The sequence below is a fragment of the Pocillopora verrucosa genome, chromosome 14 (assembly GCF_036669915.1).
Source record: "Pocillopora verrucosa isolate sample1 chromosome 14, ASM3666991v2, whole genome shotgun sequence".
Lineage (NCBI taxonomy): Eukaryota > Metazoa > Cnidaria > Anthozoa > Scleractinia > Pocilloporidae > Pocillopora > Pocillopora verrucosa.
The window spans coordinates 3886703-3909702 of record NC_089325.1 but is presented as its reverse complement, the minus strand read 5'-3'; the positions used below and the strand labels follow the sequence as shown (position 1 = coordinate 3909702).

Here is a 23000-nt window from a genome sequence, read left to right as displayed (position 1 = left end):
TTAGTATGGGGAGTCTCCGAGTAAATATTGGCCCAAGTAATTATTAAAAGTCCGCTGGTTTTTGATGTACATCTCGATTGTTCGAAGCTTTGAGAGGAAAACTATGGACAAGTTGTGAATTAATGGAGCAGTGATCTCCTCGTAATCCACATCTACATCATCATCCACGTCGTCGTCGTCATTATCATCATAAATTTTTTTTTCTGTAAAAAACATCCTTTTTATAATGTGCATCGTCTTGAAAGCGCTTCATTTCTAATGTAGCGACGACAAAGCGCCATATGTTGTCCCTCAATATTAGTCAATGCGCGAATACCCATCAAAAGGTTTGCGTTTTCATATGATTAAGAGTTTTCATAGACAATGATGAAAACTAAAGAATAACACTAGCGCTAGTGCTTCGTTTGCTGGATACGAAAACGGATACCTTAAAAACAATAACAACAAAAAAAAAGTAACAGAGGGTTGGACATCGTAGTTATGACCCTTAGCGGTTAGCGTGGGAAGGCGGGTATTTCGAAATTGCTTGTCTGTAATTGAAATAGCCAATGAGAAATATTCCAAGTCACTTCTTTGCAAATTTAATGCATGAACCACTAAAAAAAAAGGAGTTTGACAAACATTTATTATTTGTGCCTCTCGGTTGTGCTTCTTGTATCAGTTAACATCAGTTTTGCATCAGTGATATCTATAAACGTCAACGTTTGCACGCATATAAAGTGAACATTGCTGACCTACTCCTCCTTCTCCTTATCGCCATCAACATTGTCGCCATCGTGTCAACATTAAACTCTTTCTGCTTTTCTAGATTTGTCAGTTGCGTTCATTTTTTTGTAGAAAAGCACCTTCATTAGCAACCAGTCCTTATTTATCGCCTGGGTGGGAAGGGATGCGAGACGGGGTGGGTCGGAGCAGGGCGGGGCGGAACGGGTCGGGGCGGCGGATTTTGGTGGGATCACGTGGTTTTAAAGGGGAACGGAAAGGGATCAGTGGTCGACAACACCTGTGTAAAAGATAGACTACAGACAACTAACTGCCTGTGAGGGGGAGGGGTCATAGGGTCATAGGAATATTACAGAACCCTGTGGGGGATTCAGGTTAATTTTATCGCGACACAACAAAAATCCTACGAATTCCCCCCTCCCCCCCCCCCCCATCCGACTGAACGGTCCTTCAGCTCATTTGATTTGTGCGATGTGTATACTTCAGATATGACTTAACGCATAAGCATCCACTCTCAGACGTTTTGAATCGAATTCGAAGAAGCTGATCATTTTACCGCAGGCCCACACTGACAAGCCTATTGTCGACTACGTTGGGTGGTGCACCATTGGTATTGAAAGCCACACCTTTGTACTGATGATCAGAACTTGCTGTGCGAAAGAATGGTGAGTATTTATCGTAGCACCAGTGAGCGCACCCCTTGTAGCAGTTATTGGTATAACCAGACACTAAAAAGCCGCTGTAGAATGAGTTGTCGCAGATCAGCAACTGGTATGAATAATACTGGGAGGCCCCCACAGCGTCCCATAATCCATAAGTCTTGGCACCTTTCTCATATGAAGCAGCGGCCGTGAGGGGTTCATCCAATTTCCTTTTGAAATATGCCTTTTTTCCAGATTGGTGATCAACAAACATTATTTCTGTAAACTTCAAAAGAAACAAAGAAAAAATAGAGACAGGGTTTTTACTGTAAAAAATAACTAACAGTACAATATCACGTGATATTTGTACTGATTCGTACCCTATTTGTACTTCACTTAGTGCATTTGGATGATAAAACTGAATTTCTAGAGCACATTATGCATCCGGTCTCTGTAACATGTGTTTTTTTTTTTTTCAGAGCGGGGTCGTTTACCCTGCCCCCAACCCCCCAACCTTGAGGATCAGGGGATCACTCTTTGTCCAGTCTCTACCTTTCCACCTGTTCGGCATGGGTGATCCTACCAAGAATGCAAGACTCCAGCTGACATAGCTCCAGGGGTCATTGAGACACGCAAACTACCCCACCATGATAGGGTGGTGACCCCACTCGAAGCAGCAGAGGACTAAACATATTCCGTTACATCAAGAAAACATAGTTAGACATTGGAGCAACGGCGAGCCACCAATGCTTCTGATTTCTTCGGGTTAGGTACGAATGTGAATCAAGTTGTTTAATGGATACAGTTTTTCAATGGAGATTTATCAAGACTCCATTTGAATTTTATCCGGTATAATTATCCCTGATAATTAAAAGGGTTCGGAAAAGTAACCACGGGTGATTGGGAACTTACTGGGATGTTGTTGCAGTTACTTCTGTAGCCGACAGTTCCATAAGGAAAAGAGGCATTGTATGTGACCTCAGTCCTGGGTTTGACATATTCATCAGTAGTGTAACACATGGTCCATCCTCCATTGTATGACATCATATCACAATAGGCCTGGAATGCGTTGGAATGGCTTCCTCTATCCGAGTCCAACCAGTACATACCGCTTTTATCTTTACCCTGGGTTTTGATTTTATGGCAGTCTGTTCCAAAAAATGGACCTGATAAGGATACAGAAAACATGTCGTAAAATCGCAGTCATTAACAAAAAGATATGACATAGCATATGACCACCTCTCTTGGTGTGAGACAACGGTTATCGATAATTCTGAGTACCCGCAGAGATTCAAATAGCAGCCAGCTGTTATAGTCTACTAACCCAGTCAACAGTTGGAGGGCACATGAGGTTCATACCTGAAAAACATGTTGCTTACTGCCAAGACCAGTAGTTTCAAAAGAATCAGTTCTAGACTCATTCTGGCTTCCGTGGGACGAAGCAACTCTAAATATTTGGATTGTCCGTCACATGAAGGCTATTTCCTAAAGCAGTTTCATCTGATTTCCCTAAACAGTTTATCGGTACTCATACGTGCTCTCGATTGAGAAACACTGTGAGAGGTAAGAATTAAGTGAGAAATATGTCAACTTTGAGCCGAGATGTCTGGTAAAGATTTCTTATATTCTACATTTTTGGCGAAAATCAGACAAAAAGTCCCTGGTAAAAATACTTTCCTTTATTGAGACCATTACCTATATCGCAGAGTTTTCCTGAGTATCCCGGAGCACATTCACATCGATAATCCTTGTCTCTGTACTTGGCCACACAAATACTATTATTCATGCAGGGATCGCTTGAACATGGACTCTGTATTTTACATAAAAAATGGGATAAGGAAAAATGTTAGTGGATATCCAATAAAATTCATTTCCTCCAATTAAGAAATTCTGTGAAATTAAAAGAGTTTGGTTAAGGCGTAATTAATCTTACAGCACAACTACCATCAAACGAGGGGTGATTTTGGCTGAAAGGCAGGTGGATTTTACCTTTTTTGGCGAGACATTGTTTTCACTTGTTCTACACTCACCGTTATACTGAAGTGATGAAACATCGGACTGTTAAATAATTTATCCGAGTTTTTATACTTGTCAGATGGAAGCAATTCACACGACAATTTTCCGTTGATATCAGAAAATACAGCGAGGTTGTAAGAAAAACACGAAGGGACTTCTAGGCAGGCAAATCCACACTCGTCGCCATGTTGGACAAGTTCTGAACCGATTTTTGTGATGTTCAAGTAGGAAAACTTCTGAAGCATGTATTCCACAAATGAAACTCCTCCAGAAAAACTTTGACTGAGCCCTGAATTGACAAATAAGAGAAACATTTCAAATTCGTTATAATCAGATAATGACTAGCTTGTGGCAAAAAAAGACTTTATCAAATAGGATTTTGATAGTACCCGGTATATTTGAATGTCTGGTACTGACAGAAATTCTTTTTTAAAACATATAAATTCTGTATGCATATATTAGATGCAGCATTGTAAGCTCCAAATGTCACGGTCCAAAAGTAGCAGGACAACAAGATGTAATGAATTTAATCTGTTAATGGTTAAACTAGCTAATTGTCAGGGAAGGTTTAGTTGAAAAAGGGTATTGAAAATTATATTTTAACGCCACAGCCGCCCTTTTGCTGGGCAATGAATATGAATGTAGTATAATTTTTCTGATTACAAACATGGGCAAATGTTTCCACAAGGGAATACCTGTTATGTATAATTTTGTTGAATATCAACTGTCTTTATATGAGAAACCAGATCAATATATTCGGAAGATTTCGCACATACACAGATTGTTATTGTTAGCGTTCTTCGTTTAAAGAAATTGCGAAGAGGTAAGCATAATTCAATTGACGAAAAAAAAACTCACCATGAGAATTCTTTAGGGAAAAGGTGACCAATAGCGTTATCGCAACTACCAATAGTTTCATCCGTAATACCCACTATTTTGAGCCTTTTGCCAAAGTAAGCTTTATGTTCGAATAAAGCATCGGAACTTTGTTACACATTTCTTCGTACTGAAGCTGGCCATGGAATATTTAACAGTTTATCTGAAAACGCTGCACCTGTGATTTTCCTCTCTTCAATAACCTAACTTGTAACTCAGCGTGTAACAACAAAAGCAGCTACTCCAGTGGCTGTTTTCATGAAGGCTAGAAGTTTGTTTCAATATAAATATAATTTAATCGCTTTGTTTTTAGAAAAATGATAAAACAAGACAATGTGAAAAAACTGAGCAGAATTGATGTATTTATTGCCGGACAAAAGTTCACACGATATATTCTCATTCTGATTACGTCCTGCTGCTAAATCCATTGAATATCAAGCCAAGAGAAAAATTGTAATTGAATGAGGTGGAGAGTGACTCGATCAACTCATTTCCATCGCCACAAGCGGTCGAATTAGATTGAGGCAAAAGTTTCTCCTATCAATCTTCCTTTCTTACTCAGTTGAGTCCTCTTAAACCCAAGATACATGATCCACAAGTTATGTTGCGCAAAATTTCAATTCTGCTCTGCAAATACCAGAAGTTACAAGTTTTATTATAGGCTGAATTATGCACGAATTTTGATTGATTCTTATTTATAATCTATCGGAGGACAGACGCCTAGATGACGTCACCATTTAACTTTGTTTTTAATATGAAACAAATAGGTTCCATGATGCCTTGGGTCTGTTCAGTAATAGATCACATAAGACGTCTAATGCGATAAGAACATCGTCGACACACTCGATTGCGCTTCGAGTGCCATATTCTCCCAATGTCATCAGCTATGATTTTCTACTGTAAAGACGCACAGCAACATGGAGTTTATTTGTTAAGTGGACCTCTCAGCGCAGACCGACGCTTATCAGTCTGTAACTAACTACGCGATGGCCGTTTATATCAAAAGCCACGCCCTTGAAGCTTTGCTTAGCGGCGGTCGTACGGAAGTATGGAGATAACACGTCTGCGCACCAGAAGTCACACCGCTTGTAACAGTTTCCCGTGTAACCAGACACGAAGAAGCCGCTGTAAAATGATGTGTCACAGATCAGCAGCTGGTAGGAGTAAGCGTTGTTTGTTCCTATACCGTCCCATAGTCCATATGTGCTTGCAGGTTTCCCATAATTAGTAGAGGCCCTTATGGACTGACTAGTACGGCGCTTGAAGTAAGCTGTTCTTCCAGTTTGGTGATCAACGAAAATGATTTCTGTAAACTGAATGAAAGATATCTAGATGACAGGTTATTTTTTTTCAGCTGGACTAAGGACATCAATGCTCATCTGGCCCGCCAATCAAAACCGTTTCCTTTTTCGATGGAAGGCTGTACTTAAAACCATTTATCAGAGGGCCAAAAGAGGAGATAAAACGATCTCAATTAGCATCTTCCATTCTCTCGTGCTCAAAAGTATGATGTTTAAGTGAGCTGTGCGAAAAACACGATGTTGTCCGAACATTATTAATATTGATCGTGCATCCGTTCCTCATGGGGTCTAAAGTTATCTTCAGACATTTTGCTAATAAAACCAGCCTTTTATCGAAAATATTAACTGAGTGACTGAAGAAATGTAGCTTACCGAGATATTATTACAGTTTGTCCTGTAGCCGTCACTTCCATAGGGAAACTGGGCGCTGTATGTGAATTCGGTCTTAGGTGTGGCATATTCATCGGTAGTGTAACACATGGTCCATCCTCCATTGTATGACGTCTTGTCACAGTAGGCCAAAAACGCGTTGGAATGGCTTCCTCCATCCGGGTCCAACCAGTACATTCCATCTCCCTGAGAAGGAGCTCGTGTGTTTATGTCACGGCAGTCAACTCCTACAAATGACAAAACGTGTGTTAAAGTTTACTCGGGGACTCGTATTAGCTCTGTTTGTCACGGCCTCACAACGGGATCGCCATATTGCTAACCTTCTATTCAGGAATCGGTAGGAACATCTTTCTCTCGATTCTCTTACCTTCCGCCGCTTAAAAGATCCAAGATGGCGGCAATATATTCAGGGAGAAACTTAATTCTTAATTATTCCGTGGCTTAGAAATCCGCCCTTATAAGGTAGTCTGGAGATGTTCTGTATATTTTAGCAACAACAAAAACAATTTCGATGTCAATGGTACAAAATACGTAGACATGTACTAAATATATGCAAATTAGCGAATTTAATATGACATATTGTGTACCTAGTGTTATACGTTCGCACTGTCTTCCATCAAATCCAAGCGCACATTCGCACTGATAATCATCATCTTTGTACTTGGTTACACAAGTTGCATTGTTCATACAAGGATCGCTGGAACAAGGACTCTGTTTGAATAAAGATCATAAAATGAGCTTGTGAACTGGGGGGAAAGTAGGTTTTTGCAGTCAAATTCTTCATATCACTCATTAAGCGAGGGATGGAAAATTGCAGAGGTGCCACAGTGGACAGCGTCTTTCACAGTTTGTCACACGAAGGCACGACATATCAAATTTTCTAAAAAACATTTTAAATACTTCCTTGTCAAACAAAGCCTTAGGTGCTCAAAATACTGAGAAACGGTGAGGAAAACAAAAGCTAATCTCTGGCTTCTTTCAAAGATGTATATTGAGAAAGTGTTGGAAAAACTTTTTACGCTACTTTGCTGCCTGCTCGAGGGCTCACCGACTTTGTAGCCGCATCATTTTTCCTTATTCCTGTGTTTACGATGCGAGCTAAGAGTGCTTTCTCGAGATAGTTTTGCGACGTAGTCAAGGGAACGACTTTATTGAAATAGCGAATAAAAATAGAATTATGTAAGTAATCGAAACAAAGAGCAAATGTCTCACAAAAAAATGAGAAGAATTTAAACTTAAAGATCACGAAACTTCCAAATCAAAGTTAACGAGGTTACCAAGGTCTTTTGCAGTGCAACATACCCTTAACTATAAATGCGTATCTACACAGCGTGGGTAAAACCTGATGAAAAATGAAGATGTACTTACTTTTATACTCAAATGATGAAACATCGCGCTAGGATTAAACAAAGCGGAGTTGTTGTATTTATCGCCTGCTAATACTTCACAGGTTATATTCCCATCTTGATTGCGCATCGCCGCAAAGTTAACTGAGAAACATGCTGAATTATCTAAACAAAGCCTGGCACAGTGTCCGACATCTTTGACTGAAGTGGAAACCAGAGGCGGCAAACTAAGATAGTAAAACTTGTGTGCGGCAAAGTTACCGAAGGCAACACTGTACCCTGCATCTCGCTTCAAGCCACTCCTACCATCGATGTAGACCTCAGAAACTGCTTGATAAAGGCTGGTTACGAAGAAAGCAAAAAGTGAAATTTTGAGGTGAGAATTAAAGGAGCTATTCATTTCTTGTTTTGTGGTACTTACCAATTACCAATTTTTAATCATAAATTATTAAGCAAACGGGGCACTTATGCAGGCAACCGAGAATAATGAAATTATGTCATAACAACCGTACGTTGTTTGATTGTGAAATTGGTTGTGAGTCGCAAAATCTATGTACGAGTGTGTAATGGCCTTCAAAATTATTCAAAAATCTATAGAAAATATTTTCATGATGCAAACAGGGGCAAGTTATGACGACAGCACTACCTCTGGTTAACACACGAACAGCGCAACGACAAAAACCAACAAATTTGACAACAAATTTGATTATCTACTTTGATATGTAAAATGCCTGAAAGAAGGCTACACTTATCAACTACTTATTGGAATTGTCAGTTACCTCTTTGAGAATCTTCATTAAAGGTGCATTCTCCCGCCCATTAAAGTAAGCGCGACTTCAGTTTGTCGAGTTGTTCTTGTCATAACCGATCGTGTATTGACATAAAACTGATATTTTCACCTGGCCGTATTACGGCGCTTTTTATGATCAAGATTCGGCTTAAGTCAGGCAATTCGCCTCAGGCAGAAAATAAAAATGATGAAATTTCTTCTGGAGAAAATTGATAATTTGATCGACAGAAACCCAAAAAGCCGCAGATAAATGCGAAAGTCACAGAAATTTTTGGCAAAATTTGTAGTGAGAAGAAAAAAAACAGAAATAGTTAAATAACAACCAAGGGAAGTTAAAAAAAATTAAAAGAAAAACAAGAGATTGAAAACACCTTACGATGTGTGATCGAGAGCAGTAATTAGATTGACTGGTAAATTCTTCAGAAACTCCAGTAACTTTTTTAATATAACAGAAAGTCGAAAACTGGTGAAGGGTGGAACGTTTATGTACGGCGGGCAACACCTGACAGCCGTTAACTGTAGAGCACCGGATAATATTTTTGAACCCGCAGCAAAAGAAAACAACAAACTCGTAGTCAGGATTTTTCTCGTTAAATCAGCCAGAGAAACTTGCAGTCAACCTAAATGTTTGTGTTGGCAAGTCCAATCTCTTGAGATAGCATGGTCCGTAAAATGATTTTCAATTTTCAGATTTCATCTATACGGAACTCCTGTCGCAACTTAATTACATAAAACTATTATTTTATTTATGGGTAGAGAAGCTTACCAGAGAACCAAGATCTAGATTAGCTGTTTATAATGTAAAATAAAAATTGTAAACCCAAGATCTTTGCCTTTACAGCACCTGAAGTATTTGAGTCAATACAATGATGAGAGAGCCTATTTCGACTCAGTGTCATTGAACCAAAACTAAACCCAATCATCAGTCGTCTAACACAACGAAGGCGAATATCACACCGAGCCAATAAGAACTCAAAGTAACAACTAACATACTGCTTGAAACGTGGGAAAACGCAAAGTAATATATCGTGACTATTAGGTGTTGGTTGGGAAGGTAGCTTTTTCTTAGACGCCGTAATCCGAGAGCGTATATCTGAAGCATCATCGGAGCAACTCGAGAATTCTTTCGAAGCTCAATTAACAAGCCTGACTCAGTACAACTGATTGATGATAATTGCAGCATATCGTGCAGTTTACCAAGAGTAATCTCCGTTTTTCTCATGATCATTATAATCCCAGTAAGTATATCACAAGTTATGACAGAAAATTACTCAAGGATGTTGACAAGTGGCAATCCCATCTCAATGAGTGATAAGGGATATTGATCTGGGAAGTTCATTTTTCCTACACAGAGAAACCACCATTCCACAGAACTTTAAATGTTAACTGCTAGTTCCGGCTTGGTTTTCCTAGTGATATAATTATATCTCACTTGCCATGCAGATCAGCAAGAAGAAACGACCTGATTGCGCCAACAATACGTTTTAATCAGCCTCAGAATTATTTCCCGTGACTGTCAGATTAACATTTGACCGTGGGGCGTTTAGTGTTTTCGGCAGAAATCATATCCAAAATTTCCATCGTCAAATGTACCCATCACTTCTTGAGAAATGCATTCAACTTTGGTGTGACAAAGAATCATTACTGACAAGAGACCTGTTTTCATCATGTTCTTTTGTTAGTAATCATCTCAGACTCTAGCCACTCTTGGGCTCTAATCTTGCTGTTAATCTATTTGTATGAAGCGTAATTCTTTGTCCAGGCAAGTCATGTGCTTGAAAAATGAGTCGTTTTATAGGAAATCCACCTAGAGGTAGTCGTTCAAAGCATCGACCAACACACTTGTTCCATCTCGGCCCCGTCAGGAACCTTCTTAAGGATGTAAGAATAATTAAACGACGCTCAGTGGAAGTGGATTGTGGCCTGCACCACTCATCTCTCATAACAAACATAACAAACATGCTTCACTTACGTTTTATTCAAAGTGCTTTATTCAATCAATGATGCTGCTACATTCAATGTTTTAAATGACCGTTCAATACAGATGGAAGACAATACAAACAGGCCATTGGGACTTAATAAAGGGTGACCGCGACCGCTCAATGAAGGTAAAAATTACTGTGATTAAGAGGAAAAAATTTCGGGACTTAAGTAACCGGCTGTTTGAAACAAGGTGATCGCTTAAAACAGAGTCGCTTAAAACAGGTTCGATTGTATAGTGATTCGATTTCGCTTAATCCTGCCTTGATTTAGCATTAAAAAGGTTAGTAATTCATAAAGTGATCACTCAGAAGAGACAACTTTACTATGGAAATAACTTTCTTAGCGTAAACCAACACTGATGAGCTTCTTGGTAAGTGTTCCATAACCATTGACGTTAAAGGCAACTCCTCCAAAAGACGGATTGGTTGATGCTGAACGGAAATATGGTGACTGATTATCAAAAACCCAGTCGCTACACACTTTATAACTGTTACCAGCATACCCGGATATCATGAATCCAAAAAAAAAAGGGCCATGGCAGATCAGCAACTGATAGGAATATTCGCTGCTAGTTCCAACGCCATCCCATAATCCATAGGAAGCAGCACCACTTCCATAATTAACAGCGGCCGTCAGAGCACCCTGATTACGGCGTGTGAAGTAAGCCTTGGCTTCGTTTTGGTGATCGATAAATATTATTTCTGTAAACTGAAGACAGAGAAAATAACATTTGAATGATATTAATTGGGCGTCAAAAAAACAAAACCAAAGTTATTACGAAAGCCAATCAGCATAAAAGAAAATACCCAGAAAAGCCACGAAGAACTCAACACAAGAACAAGTAAACCGCCTAAAGCGCGGGAAACGCGGGTGACTAAGTCCTCATTGGTTTATTTTTGCATCTGATCGGTTGAGAGAGTGGTGCTAGTTTTCTAAAAAAATCACCAAGCAAAGTAAAACAAAACCAATCTAGTCTAGGATTAATTACGAAACTCTAATGAAAATTGCCTTGCGAGCAATTGAGTAATGAGTCAGCAGACTCCCGAAACTGGGGATTGACCGAACAAATACCTTGTTGAAACATGTCAGGTCACCTGGGCGTTTTTGTGCTGCACGGCCATGCAAATCTGAACCAAACTCTGAGCAGCAATTTCGCCAAGACAAATTTACCCAACCTCTCCAGACCATTAAAGGACAATAGCAAATGCCACTTAATTAAGTTACCGGGATGTTGTTACAGTTGGTCCTATAGCCGTCACTTCCATAAGGAAACTGAGCGTCATAAGTGACTTCAGTTTTAGGTGTGACATATTCATCGGTAGTGTAACACATGGTCCATCCTCCACTGTATGACGTCATATCACAGTAGGCTTGGAATGCATTGGAATGGCTTCCTCCATCCGGATCCAACCAGTACATGCCATCTTTTAGAGAATCAACACGCTTTTGCATATCTTCACAATCTACTCCTGGAGCTGATAAAAAAAAACCAAGATAATTACATTCATGCATTAGGACTATATCCACAAGTATCACATCTATTTTCTGGGTCAAGCTGAAGAAAAAATGCATACTCTGAGAGGAAAGCTTCTAACTCATATAATTTTTTATCTGATCGTACAATGTTGTTTCTCCCCCTCCCCCCTTCTCCCCACCCCCCCCCCATATTTGAAAGTTTTAGTACATCTTGCTAAAGTCCATGATTGAGAACAAATACACAAACTTGTACAGAATTTATCACTCGCACCATTCCCCAGCCAGGAATACTTAGGGACGCACTTTTTGCCGGTTTCTCGCTCTGTAAGCAATTTTCAACGTACCTATTTCGCAGTGCTTTCCCATAAAGACTGTGGAGCATACACACTCATAGTCGTCATCTCTGTACTTGGCTGTACAAGTTGCACCGTTCATACAAGGATTGCTGGAGCAAGGACTCTGTTGATGGAACATTGACATGCTGTGGTATCGTAGGAACAGCTTAGCCTCGATATCATTTCGCTGACGCTTAACATCCATGTATAATAAATGCACCTCTTCCAAGGTATAGTTTGTTAGTTATTGGCGGGGTTAAGTAAACTGATCAAAGAGTTAGATTTTTTTTGTGCTTCTTCAGTTCAAAAACAGGATAATAAACGAATTTGATTGGTAAAAGGGCGAGAGGAATTATCATACTCAATTAGTCGGAAGATATTTTCACCTTTAAAATAATTCCAAAGCTTATTAATTCAGAAATTGGACCACACCTAAAATCAATTTTAGTTTATTTTTACTTACCGAAATGCTTAAGTGATGGTAACTTAGGCTGGGAATGAATTTAGCCGAGTTGTTATACTTGTCAGATGGAAGCAATTCACAAAACAGTTCTCCGTTGACATCAGGAACTGCAGCCAGGTTATAAGAAAAACATGAGGCGGATTTTAGGCAAGCAAATCCACACTGGCTGTCACTGTGGACGAGTTCCAAACTGATTCTCGTGATGTTTAGATAGGAGAACGGTTCAAGCTTGAATTTTGCACAGTACACACCTTCAGGGCATCCTTGGTACTTTCCTGGGGAAAAGAAACTCTTAGGAGAGTTAGAATTTCTTCAGTTTCGAGGATGATTTGAAGAACATTAAACTGCTAAAGTCAATCATTTTTTTACGCAATTTTTTGGAAGTTTTTGGCGTGAAGTAGAAAAGTTAGAATAGATTTTAAGAAACATGAATAAAAAATTTTTTAAATTTAAAGCATTTATTTTGGGTCGATAACATTAGAAAATATCCATCTGCATCCAGATAGTCATTCATGTCTGCATGCCTCCTAGAGTTAGAAGAACTCAATGGAATCAGAATCAGCTTCACTGTAGGAGCCATCATCTTATATCAAGTTAAGGTTATGTTCTTTAAACGTAGCTTAGCTACGATCAGCTTAAGGTTACCAGATAAACTACAACAAAGTATAAGAGGTCACTTCACCTTGTGCAATACTTGTTTTAACCAAGCTGAATATGATCATCACTCTAAGGCAGGTTTCCTGCTTGGGGAACCTGCGCTTCATTTTCTGCATGGTGAGATTTCATCAGCAATAATGGCTAAAGTTGAATGATACGAGCACTGTAAGGCTTTCGAGACACGGTTTTAATCTTTGAAAATTTTCTTTTTATCAAACCACCTGTAAAAACTATGAAGTAATGCAAATGTCCCTAAATCATAAATCCTATTGGTCAAGGAAAAATCGGTTTAATATTGTGATGCTTACGATGCATTTTTTTAATTTGTTTAATGTTTTTCCATTAGGGTTTGTCACGACTCGAACATAAATCCTATTGGTCAAGGAAAAATCGGTTTAATATTGTGATGCTTACGATGCATTTTTTTTAATTTGTTTAATGTTTTTCCATTAGGGTTTGTCACGACTCGAACACCCGCCAATTGGCACCTTAGATGCGAGCTCCTTAGATGCGAGCTGAAAGAGCGGCAATCGCTTTCTTTGTTATGAGGTACAGTGTTAACTATTCAAATATGACTTATGTCAAGGATTATCTGATTATCTTCTGTCGTTTAATTAAGGATATTTCACTAAATTGGATCTGACTGCTTTCGTTGTATTTCGGAGAACAATTTGACCGGGAATATCATGATTTCAGAGCGAAAGCTAATTTTGTGATTTTTTTTGAAAATATTTAGGCTTTTAGAGATCTGAAAAGAAGTTTGTTTTTTTTCTCGTGATAATTAAGCTTTGGTACGTTGTTGACCTAAAAATAAATTATAATAATAATCCCTTTACTACTTCCTGGGAGAGTAAAACCTCTAGGAGAGTAAAGAAAACGAAATTAGCAACAACAAAAAAAATCTAATTATCCCCCTGGGGCGGTAAAAGGGCTTACAGAAGAAGCTCTTTAAGAATTCATACTCTCAACCTAGGAGTCCCTACAAAAGCAAATAATAACCTCAAATAAGACCTCAAAGAAATACTTAGCTCGAAAAACTAGTGCCTGAGATCTTAAAACTGTGGCATACTTTTCCTGATGACACAAAAACCCGATGTATGGTAATTGGCGCGACATTGGTACATTTTGAAACAACCCCGTAGCCCTAGTTGATTGTTTTATTGGGGAGCGGGAAATAGAAATTTTAATCAGCTGACACAGAAAAACAGATCTAAGTATCAAGTGAGAGGTGATAAATCATTGACTTAGGTTGCTATTCTTTCAAGCCAGTCTCGTAATTAGACCTCCCACGGACAATTAAACGGTAGGATCTGGGTACGAGGTTACTTCCGAGCAAAACCGTTGATTCTTTTGAGCTGCTCTATCCATCATAGATACCTATATAGATATTTCTTTATTACTCAGTGGTACTGCAATGACAGTAGTACTCGTTTGGCTCAAAAAAGCTTAATTATGAGAGGACAACCGTACGTATTCTTATTTAGCCACGCAGGTTGCGTTGTTCTTGAAAGGATTGCTGGAACGAGAAAAATTTCAAACTTTGTCCTTATTTTAGGCTATGAATGCTGCAAGATGGCCTTGAAAATGGAAGAACTGACTAAAGTGACCAACTGGCTTTAGAGAAATGAAACAGAAATACCAGTAACAGCAACATCATCATTTCTGTTAACGACTGTGTTGTGGGCAAAACGAGACCGCTGTTCATGAACACGAAGTGGCATGCTTTCAGACCGTCAGAACCAGTGGCCACAACCAAATTACAACAACCACACAAGCCAGTAGGTCACGGTGTTTTAAAAGAGCATAACATTTTTGGTAAAGCTAAAACACAACGGTAATTTAACAGGATACCCGTTGTCTTTGAAAAGTTGCGAGATTTCCTTTTCCCCTACTTCTGTAAAGTTTCCCTGGCCTTTTACAAATTTCTAAGTACGTTTCAATTTTCTTTCGCTTATGTTATATGTTGTGAATCAGCGGTTGTCTCTTATGTTTTCTTTAGAAATTTCGCGCGGGAAAGTGCGCGGCCTGCCAGAAGTCTTGCCCTGCCAGAATGGGTCTCCTCGCGCATTCCTGACACTGACCACTGTGTTCTATACATGAATACTGCATCACGCTTTGGAAAACGGCACGCAGCAAAATGCAATTAATCTAAAAAGTGAACAAGATCGGAGCATGCGTAACTAGTTAGTCATTCTAGTTTCTTGGTCATTCTTGAAATCCAAGTGAATACTGCTTGTTCAGACGGTAAAAATTAAAAAAATTGACACTAAAACTGAAAAACTACATCGCAAATATTCCAGTATATATTAAAATACGATAATAATAGTCTTGGTAAGATTTTCATTCAAGTTAAATTAGAGATTATAAACTTGGTAGTATCCAAAAAATACTAAAGTTGCGGAAGAATAAAAAAAAATTGTTTATTCGTAAAGTCGAAGGGCAGAAGGCTAAAAAGTCAAGACCCACGCAGTAAATAATACTTTCGGGTATGTTTTTAGAAATTTTGCTGCGCACGGCGTAAATTAAAACACCTAAAGCATAGACCGAATTTTTTCGTATGATTTGATACCCGCGGCTCCAAGTTTCCCTGGGGTCTCGCCCTTGGAAAGACAATTTCCGCGGATCACACTGGAGGCTGGACAGTTTCCAGGGTCCTCTCGCTTTTCTCTGCCTCAGGGATGAGAAAGAGACCCCAGGGAATGAGGTTAGCGGTTTGATCAACAACCAGCCTCGTTCCTCGAGAATCCTTGGTCAGTTTCAAAGTGGCGGTGGTTTCTCTAGACTTACCTGCAGAGAAAGCTTGATTTTGACGAGCGAATGTTCGGGCTATTATTGGTGAAAATTACAGCTCTCTTCTTTGATTTTTACTAATGCAGAAGGTTGTGGAGAGAAAGAAATTGGTACCAAGGGGGTAAGCGCTTGTTAAAAGGAAGGACTGAGGGATGATGCCTTCCCCATCTCCTTCCCTTACCGTCCACCCTAACTAACTGTAGATCAAACATGGCCGGTCGAATAAACGATCGCGTCAGGCTTCTACTCTTGGCTAGACGACGCCTTGGGAAAAAAAAATGACCGAGAAACTCTGGGGACGAGGTTGGTTTTGCCAAATTATTTGGTTGCGTGACAGTCAACCTCGGTGCAGACTGTATTTGGAATGAACTTCAAACGTGTGGGCGGTTTGATACATGGTAAGTAAATGTGTGGTTCTTTCCTTTTATGATTTACTTGATAGAAATCAAGTGGATTGTGGCTTCGACATTAAGGTTAGTTCTCAAAATATGAAAACGTGGTCGATTTTCTTTAGGAAGCGTCTTTTCGTATCAATCTGTTCTATCAGGCGCACATTACGGGTGGAAAATTACACGTGATAATTTTTTTCATTTTAATGCACGATTTTAATGGTTTGTTCATTTTTGAAAACAAGAAGGAGTTATCAATTTTTATTTATCAAGTTGTTCATTTCCATTTAAATATTTGTCGTTGTCCAGAATCAATGGTTTTTCCCTCAGCACCTGTTTCTATTTTCTAGTTGAAATGCATTACACGTGAAGACGTGGACAAATTCAAAATTGTTTGCTTGATAAAAGCGTTCCCAGGGAAGCAAACTCTTTGTGAGATATAATTTTCCACAAATTTAGGGAAAGTTTTTGTTGCTTACAGCTTTCAAAACATTGTATTGTTTATCGAACACGTTTACTCTTTCATTTGCAAATTAGTTTCTCTGAATAATTTGCTCATTGATAACAAAACACAAAGAGTAACTGAAGATTTTTTTCTCGCCATTGTCTTTTCAGCGCTGGTCGAAAGGAAGGAAGTCTGAATTTGCGATCCGCATTTTGAGGAATCAACATCAAATTTTGTTGCTGATTTGGACGGATTTGGCACAAGAACAATTATTTTCACAAATTTTCCTTTATTCGTCTAGTTGCACCTTTCGTGACAGGCAATTTACCCTCAATTCGATTGAAATCGCGGTTTTTGTGTGTTTACGGCAAGAGATCTGACATTTCATAAGAACTTGGCTATAGACCGCGATAAAACATATTTAGGAGTTGCACATGTGCGTAATCGTTCCTTCTTTTCTCCGTCCGTGATCAGCCGTCTGTTTATTTGTTACGGATCATCGATTTTTGCGTTACATATTGCCTGTCGCTGTCTGATATTTTTTCCTGTGAAGTTGCTGAGAAACTCCTGCTCGAATTGTAAATCCTTCTCTGCATAAGGACTTGATTCTTTCTTCAAACGGCCTAGGAGAGGTTAAACCGAGCAAAGATCCGAAAGATAGTCAAACATCTGTGTCTGAATGTCAAAATATACTTCACCGGATGAACTGGAAAAATATCACGTTCGCGAAGTTTATAATCAAATAGCGCCTCATTTCGTTGGTTCACGGCATAAAGCTTGGCCAAAAGTTGAAGAATTCCTTCTTTCTCTGCCAGCAGGAAGCCTGATCGCTGATGTAGGTAAGATTTGCCAAATGATTTCCTAATTTTACGAATTTTGCCAGTCGAGTTAAAGAAAAGAAGAAAATATCGAGGGTCGTCATGTTCCGGTGAGCTTTTATCTTAGTATTGTTGCTGTTTGATCCGTTTATTGTGATAGAAAAGAAAATCATTTGCTTGATTGTCTTTTAACTCCAGTAATGAGACGCTTTATGATTAAGCTTTTATTTTAATAACATCATTTGCGAATGATATGCACGATAAGTAGGATCGATGTAAACAGCAAAATACTGTCTGACGTTTTCGGATGACTTTTTTTTTTACAGCAAAGTATAACAATATCATTAAGGAAAAAATACACTCGAGGGCTCATAAAAAAACGTAAACCAACCAAAATATTAATCGAAACGGAAAAATCGAAAATAATTAAGCTAAAATGCATGTCCATAAATAAGTGAATTGAAACATAATTGCCCACTTTATTTTAGAAACTATAACAGTGTTATTGCACTCTGATTGAGTTATTTTGCGAGTCCTCTCTCATAGAAAATTGCACAAACAAAGATTCCAGAATGAAAACAATTTTAATGAAGCTTATCTATTCCATTAGCTTTTCCAATGTTGTTGAAGGGTGTGATATGAACAGGGTGGGGCAGGAGTAAGTTGATCCTTTAACTCCCTTGAGTGACCAAGACAGAATTTCTCCTTACAATATTAATACAATATCAACTAGATAAGTGATGAGAATATAGAAAAGTTTTAATTTAAGGATAATTTGTTGATCCAATACTAAATTCTCTGAACCAACATTATAAAAATTGTATGGTTGACAGTAAGGAAAATTACAAATTTGATCTGGGAGTTTTAGGGTTAAGAGATAATTCTGAAGGAAATTTGGTCCAAGTAGAAATATCATACAGAGATAACAATAATTTTTAATATACTTTCTGAATAATTGTTTTCTCACAGGTTGTGGAACAGGCAGGTACTTAGACTTGGTGGGAGATCAGTCCTTCACTCTTGGATCAGACAGCTGTATGAAGTTTGGTGAAATTGCTGCTAAAAGAGGCCACAATGTCCTGACTTGTGACAATCAGAATCTTCCCCTCAGGGAGAACTGCTTTGATGCTGTGATTTCCATTGGTGTCATTCATCATTTTGCATCAGCCAAGAGGCGCATGAAAGCACTGGAAGAGCTTTACAGAATTCTTAAACCTGGGGGGAAAATGTTGGTGTATGTTTGGGCATTTGAACAAGATGAAAGAAAGGTTTGAAAAACATTAAATGCATCACAAGGAAAATAAAATTGGACTGGAAAATATTGTACAATCATTTACTGCAAAAGTAAAGTATTTGCTCTTGATTGCTTTCCAATATAACATATGCCTGGCTAAATCTTGTTCAGTTGATTTCTTTCCATGTAATTTTTTTTTCAATACTAAAACAATTTAGGAAAAATTCAGAGTGTATTTCTCAACATACATTTGACAGTATCTTTCTGGGTTTGTCAGCAAGAATTAAGAATTAGTCAGTGTCACAACTCTCCTAGAAATATATTTTTTAGGTTATTTCCAGACAGAAAAAAGCACTCCAGTTACTATACTTTGGATTGAAAAAATATGTTCTTCTTAAGTGTTTACTTAGATAATGTAAGTATGAAGGAACCTACCAAGCACTTAAATTTTTGCTTGTATCTGTTAGGCTAAACAGCTGCTGGTTATTTTTTTTTATTATTATACATTCACTGCGAGTTAAGTAAGAGATCTTAGACATTTCTCAAAGGATTTACCCATGTGATTTTAAGGTTAAATGCTTCTAAATGTGATGGTGAGATGGGCTTTGTTTTGCAATATCACCAGGCAAATTTACTGTCACTCTTATGTTGTGCAGCTTTTACTTAATTATTGTGCTCTAATGTATCTTACCTCAGCTTAATGGTTTCCCAAGTTATAACTGATTACCATGAAATAACTCAGTGATGCAGGGTGCACTGTATGCTTATAAACATTTGCATTTATTACTTTTACAGTTTAATGGTCAAGATGTCTTAGTTCCATTTACACAATACCAGAGAAATACAGGTATTTTTATAAAAATCCAAATAATTTACTTCTTGCATTAATTGCTAATTGAAGTGTTTGGAATTATCTTTTTCCTATGTCCAAGGGGGTACAGTGTGACAATTTACCCACCCCTCCCCCAGAATCCCCATACTCCTCCCTCCAAAAGGAAAATAAGGACAAGAACATATTACGCAACCTTTTCTCGACAATCCATAAATTTTTCATCTTCATGAAATGCATTTAAGACATGCTCAACCTTTTTCCAGACCAGAATATTTTTTTCTTTGTAGCTCGCAGAAGGAAATCCACTCCTTTAATGTCCAGAATCCATCCACTGATGAAAGTAAGATGTACATCAAACAAGTCTGCTTCATCGTGGAAATCAAGGCGAGCATTTTCCCTAGACGAGCCAACGAATGAAAAGATTCGATACAGCACGCAGTCGACAATGGCGGAAGACTTGTGTAAACAGGATGTTATCGAAGAAGTTGTGCAAAACGCGAGATCTTCGAAGTTTTCTCGCCTGGAGCATGTTAGGAACGGCGGCAAGATTTCAACCTTTGATCCAGCACACGATATTGATTGTAGTTATTCATCCGAGGTTACTCCGGTCACAAAGCTTAAAAAGTTCCTTAATAATGTCTTAGAGAAGTTATTTGATGACAAAAATTCCGAGACAACGCCCGACCACCCTCAAGAAAAAGCACATGGTAATCTCGTTCCCATGGACACAAACTTGGACTTGAGCGCCAAATTGTCAGCTTTGATGTCGCATTTTTCTTTGCAGAACCGACCAAGATACTTAAATAGTGAATTTTTCTCCTTACTGGCAAAGAAGTTGTTCCCTAGTAAGGAAGAATTCGATATAGACGGCTTTGAGGAGAGATCAGTCGCTTGTAGGGAAGATTGTGACGAGAAGTCCTGGGGTAGGAACGGAGACCATTCCAGAGGGTTGTCTCCTCCCAATGATGTCATCATCGGCTTGAGGGAGAAAAAAACTGATGGCCGTCTTGATGAAGATGGAGCAGATGATTGGAATGGAGTTAGCTTGGGGGTAGTTGCGAGGCTCGTGGAGACGTTAGCATCTTCAAGCGACGCGGAGAGTGACAGTTCTAGCTCCAGTGATTACATTACATCAGACTCAAGCGCTGCAGAGGACTGTGACCGTGTTAGATCACGTAATGTAACCCGTAGCAACAAGGTTTTTCATCATACCACGGTGAACTGCCAAGACAAACCGGAAAAAGAATCCGCTAAATCAAGATTAGCTCCTGAAGATTCCCTTTCGTCATCGTCATCATCTTCATTGTCAGCTTCCTCATCATTGTCATCATCATCCCCATCATCATCGACCAAGCCGCCAAAGAAAGTGAAAAGCAAGTTACACCAGAGGTACTATCATGTGTTCTGCGCTGGCGAATTGGTGAAGTTAGTTCAAGATGGAATTCCGTCTGCTGTACTACTCAAAGAATATCATGATCACGGAAACTGGGCAGCCGTTTGGGAAAAGGAAAGCATAGAACTCAAAAGTTGATTAAACGAACTGAAATTAGAAGAATAAATATCTGCAAACAACTACATCCTAGGAGGTCTCAATGGGGTGATGGCTTTTAAGGTTAACAGTTAAAATTTTGGCCATGTTATAGCTAACGGTTAACTTCCTTTGTGATTGAAAGAAAATTTTTACGGTTCACCTTTTTTACAAAGCAGTTAAAATTTTTCAATTTTTGCCCCATACGGCTAAATTTTTCGGCCGATTTACGGCTAAAGGTTAACACCATTGAGACCCTCATCTTAAGAGAAAACTGTGTGAAGGTAAATAATCAATCAAGAGGTGTGACGACGTGTTAAGTCTGCCTTGGTATTTGTGTCGGACAAAAAGGCAATTATCCTAGATTTTATCTGAGTGCAGTTTCAAGATTTTCAGACCTGCCAGATGATCGGACAGAGTTCATTTTCTGACTCTCACTGAACTTTTAATCTCCAAATAACTTTCCGTTTGAGGTTAATATGAAAACAAAAAAGCAAACAAAAATACGGTGAATGCAAAAAGCAAGCTCATAGACTATGCTCTCTACGATCAATCGCCTTAACTTGCCGACCGACCCGCCGTTTTTTCCTTCTTTTTTTTGTTGTGTATTCAGGCGAGCGGAGAAAATTGCGAGGCGAAAACAGAGGGCGAATCTCGCACGTCAATAACTCCTTTGCATTATTATCACGCTTCCCCCCGCTCATCCGACGAGAACGTAACACTGATTTAAGTTAAGCCTGTTCTGAGGCCTATTTTTGTAGTAAATTTCTTTCTTTCTTTCTTCTTTGTTTTTCTTTTCGAATTCAAGACGGAAGCAAGTGCTGAGGCTGCTGAACTAACTTCGATTTTCCGCAAGCGAATTTAATATTTCAGGCATCGATGTACTGAAATGATTAAATTTTTGTAGTGTTTTTTTTTTTTTTTTACAGAATAATTGCGGCGAGAAATATGGTGTTAAGTCTTGTTAGAATTTACAGCAAGGGAATGTGGTTGTAAGGAAAAAATCAGACGAAATCTAAACATTAATATTTTAAATCATGAAGGAGCAGCTTTGTGATTTCAGCTTTTTTTATCAGACGAGAGAAATTTGTATTTGATATAATTTGACAATCTTTTTAGTCTCATTATATTTCATAAATAGACAGCTTTCCTTAATTGTTTTTAACATAGGATATTTAAATAAATTATTTATATGCTGGATATGTCAGTCTGGACTTACGAGAGCGCTTAAAGTGTTTAATTTTCATCGTATGACTTAGAGCTTAGTAATCCAATTATTTTTAAGGTGAATAAATAAAACAGCATGGTTCAGTATTCTTTTTTTTTTTACTATATTTTTCAGAGTGGTGAGTTCATATATCTTGAGGTGGTGGTGAAAAAGTCCTTAAAATCCTTTTATGTTATCAGATATTATCGTCAACCGTACTTCATTTGTGTTGGGAGAGGACATTCAGATTTTATTTTCGTATTTCAGTTTTCTACTGCACTGTAAAAACGAAATGAACATTCCATTTCTCGAAATACTTTTTTAAGAAACACGACATCCGACTTTCCTTTTCGTTTCTTAGTTTTATCCTCTTAGTGGACAATTGAAATAGAAGTCAGTCAGTTGTTCGATTATTTGCGCAAATTGAACGTGAAGAATTCCCACGCATCAGCGAGATGTCACGCAGCGATTTCATACCGCGCGCGTTCGCTCCTTTCTGACTCGCTAGCTCGTTCAGCTTACCTACTGCATAACTTAAGATATGACATATTAGTTCACATAACAGTTTATTCCTGTCACTAATAAAAACCAACTCATTAGATTAAGACTATTATATTTATTATGTTTTAAGATCTACAGCCGGCTGGGGAATTTGTGCCTTCCGTCTGGCTTGCATTCTCAGAGAATTCAACCATGCAATGATTATAAGTTTGAGAATTTATTTGTAGCATTACTGCAAAGTTTCTTAGGTGAGTTCCAT

The 23000-nt window shown here is 38.5% G+C and overlaps 4 protein-coding genes across 6 annotated transcripts; 1 reads left to right on the top strand and 3 right to left on the bottom strand.

Annotated features, from left to right (window-relative positions):
* Nucleotides 1-1275: 1275 nt before the first annotated feature.
* Nucleotides 1276-4321, bottom strand: LOC131795117 (uncharacterized). Its single transcript, XM_066161538.1, has 5 exons — nt 4239-4321; nt 3395-3669; nt 3054-3174; nt 2277-2512; nt 1276-1650 (listed from the first exon to the last, which is right to left on the bottom strand). Exons 1-5 carry the CDS (start codon nt 4297-4299, stop codon nt 1276-1278), a joined length of 1068 nt encoding a protein of 355 aa, XP_066017635.1. The 5' UTR covers nt 4300-4321.
* Nucleotides 4322-5200: 879 nt separating this feature from the next.
* LOC131795118 (uncharacterized) lies at nt 5201-7693 on the bottom strand. Its single transcript, XM_066161260.1, has 4 exons — nt 7316-7693; nt 6535-6658; nt 5930-6171; nt 5201-5569 (listed from the first exon to the last, which is right to left on the bottom strand). The coding sequence occupies exons 1-4, from the start codon at nt 7691-7693 to the stop codon at nt 5201-5203; spliced, it is 1113 nt and encodes a 370-aa protein (XP_066017357.1).
* A 2429-nt stretch (nt 7694-10122) lies between these two features.
* LOC131795137 (uncharacterized) lies at nt 10123-12465 on the bottom strand. Its single transcript, XM_059112707.2, has 4 exons — nt 12341-12465; nt 11887-12001; nt 11291-11541; nt 10123-10774 (listed from the first exon to the last, which is right to left on the bottom strand). The coding sequence occupies exons 2-4, from the start codon at nt 11975-11977 to the stop codon at nt 10406-10408; spliced, it is 711 nt and encodes a 236-aa protein (XP_058968690.2). The 5' UTR covers nt 11978-12001; nt 12341-12465; the 3' UTR covers nt 10123-10405.
* A 2287-nt stretch (nt 12466-14752) lies between these two features.
* LOC131795150 (uncharacterized) lies at nt 14753-22780 on the top strand. Of its 3 annotated transcripts, none has more exons than XM_059112722.2 (5): nt 14753-16185; nt 16792-17460; nt 18409-18707; nt 19469-19520; nt 19793-22780. In XM_059112722.2, exons 2-5 carry the CDS (start codon nt 17301-17303, stop codon nt 21034-21036), a joined length of 1755 nt encoding a protein of 584 aa, XP_058968705.2. In that variant the 5' UTR covers nt 14753-16185; nt 16792-17300; the 3' UTR covers nt 21037-22780. The 3 variants fall into 3 exon arrangements, with proteins under 3 accessions (XP_058968705.2, XP_066017539.1, XP_066017540.1); XM_066161442.1 differs by having other exon boundaries at nt 14753-16260; XM_066161443.1 differs by lacking the exon at nt 14753-16185 and having other exon boundaries at nt 16282-17460.
* The last annotated feature ends 220 nt before the right edge of the window (nt 22781-23000 follow it).

Coding starts and splice junctions, on each gene's coding strand:
- LOC131795117 (XM_066161538.1), bottom strand. CDS start 4,299: ATGAAACTATTGGTAGTTGCGATAACGCTATTGGTCACCTTTTCCCTA. Junction 3,670..4,238: donor TTCCCTAAAGAATTCTCATG/GTGAGTTTTTTT, acceptor TTGTCAATTCAG/GGCTCAGTCAAAGTTTTTCT. Junction 2,513..3,053: donor ACTCTGCGATATAGGTAATG/GTCTCAATAAAG, acceptor TTTTTGGAACAG/ACTGCCATAAAATCAAAACC.
- LOC131795118 (XM_066161260.1), bottom strand. CDS start 7,693: ATGAATAGCTCCTTTAATTCTCACCTCAAAATTTCACTTTTTGCTTTC. Junction 6,659..7,315: donor TTCATCATTTGAGTATAAAA/GTAAGTACATCT, acceptor TTATTCAAACAG/AGTCCTTGTTCCAGCGATCC. Junction 6,172..6,534: donor GTGCGAACGTATAACACTAG/GTACACAATATG, acceptor CATTTGTAGGAG/TTGACTGCCGTGACATAAAC.
- LOC131795137 (XM_059112707.2), bottom strand. CDS start 11,977: ATGAACGGTGCAACTTGTACAGCCAAGTACAGAGATGACGACTATGAG. Junction 11,542..11,886: donor GGGAAAGCACTGCGAAATAG/GTACGTTGAAAA, acceptor TTTTTTTATCAG/CTCCAGGAGTAGATTGTGAA. Junction 10,775..11,290: donor CCAACTGTAACAACATCCCG/GTAACTTAATTA, acceptor CTCTGTCTTCAG/TTTACAGAAATAATATTTAT.
- LOC131795150 (XM_059112722.2), top strand. CDS start 17,301: ATGTCAAAATATACTTCACCGGATGAACTGGAAAAATATCACGTTCGC. Junction 17,461..18,408: donor AAGCCTGATCGCTGATGTAG/GTAAGATTTGCC, acceptor GTTTTCTCACAG/GTTGTGGAACAGGCAGGTAC. Junction 18,708..19,468: donor TTGAACAAGATGAAAGAAAG/GTTTGAAAAACA, acceptor TTACTTTTACAG/TTTAATGGTCAAGATGTCTT.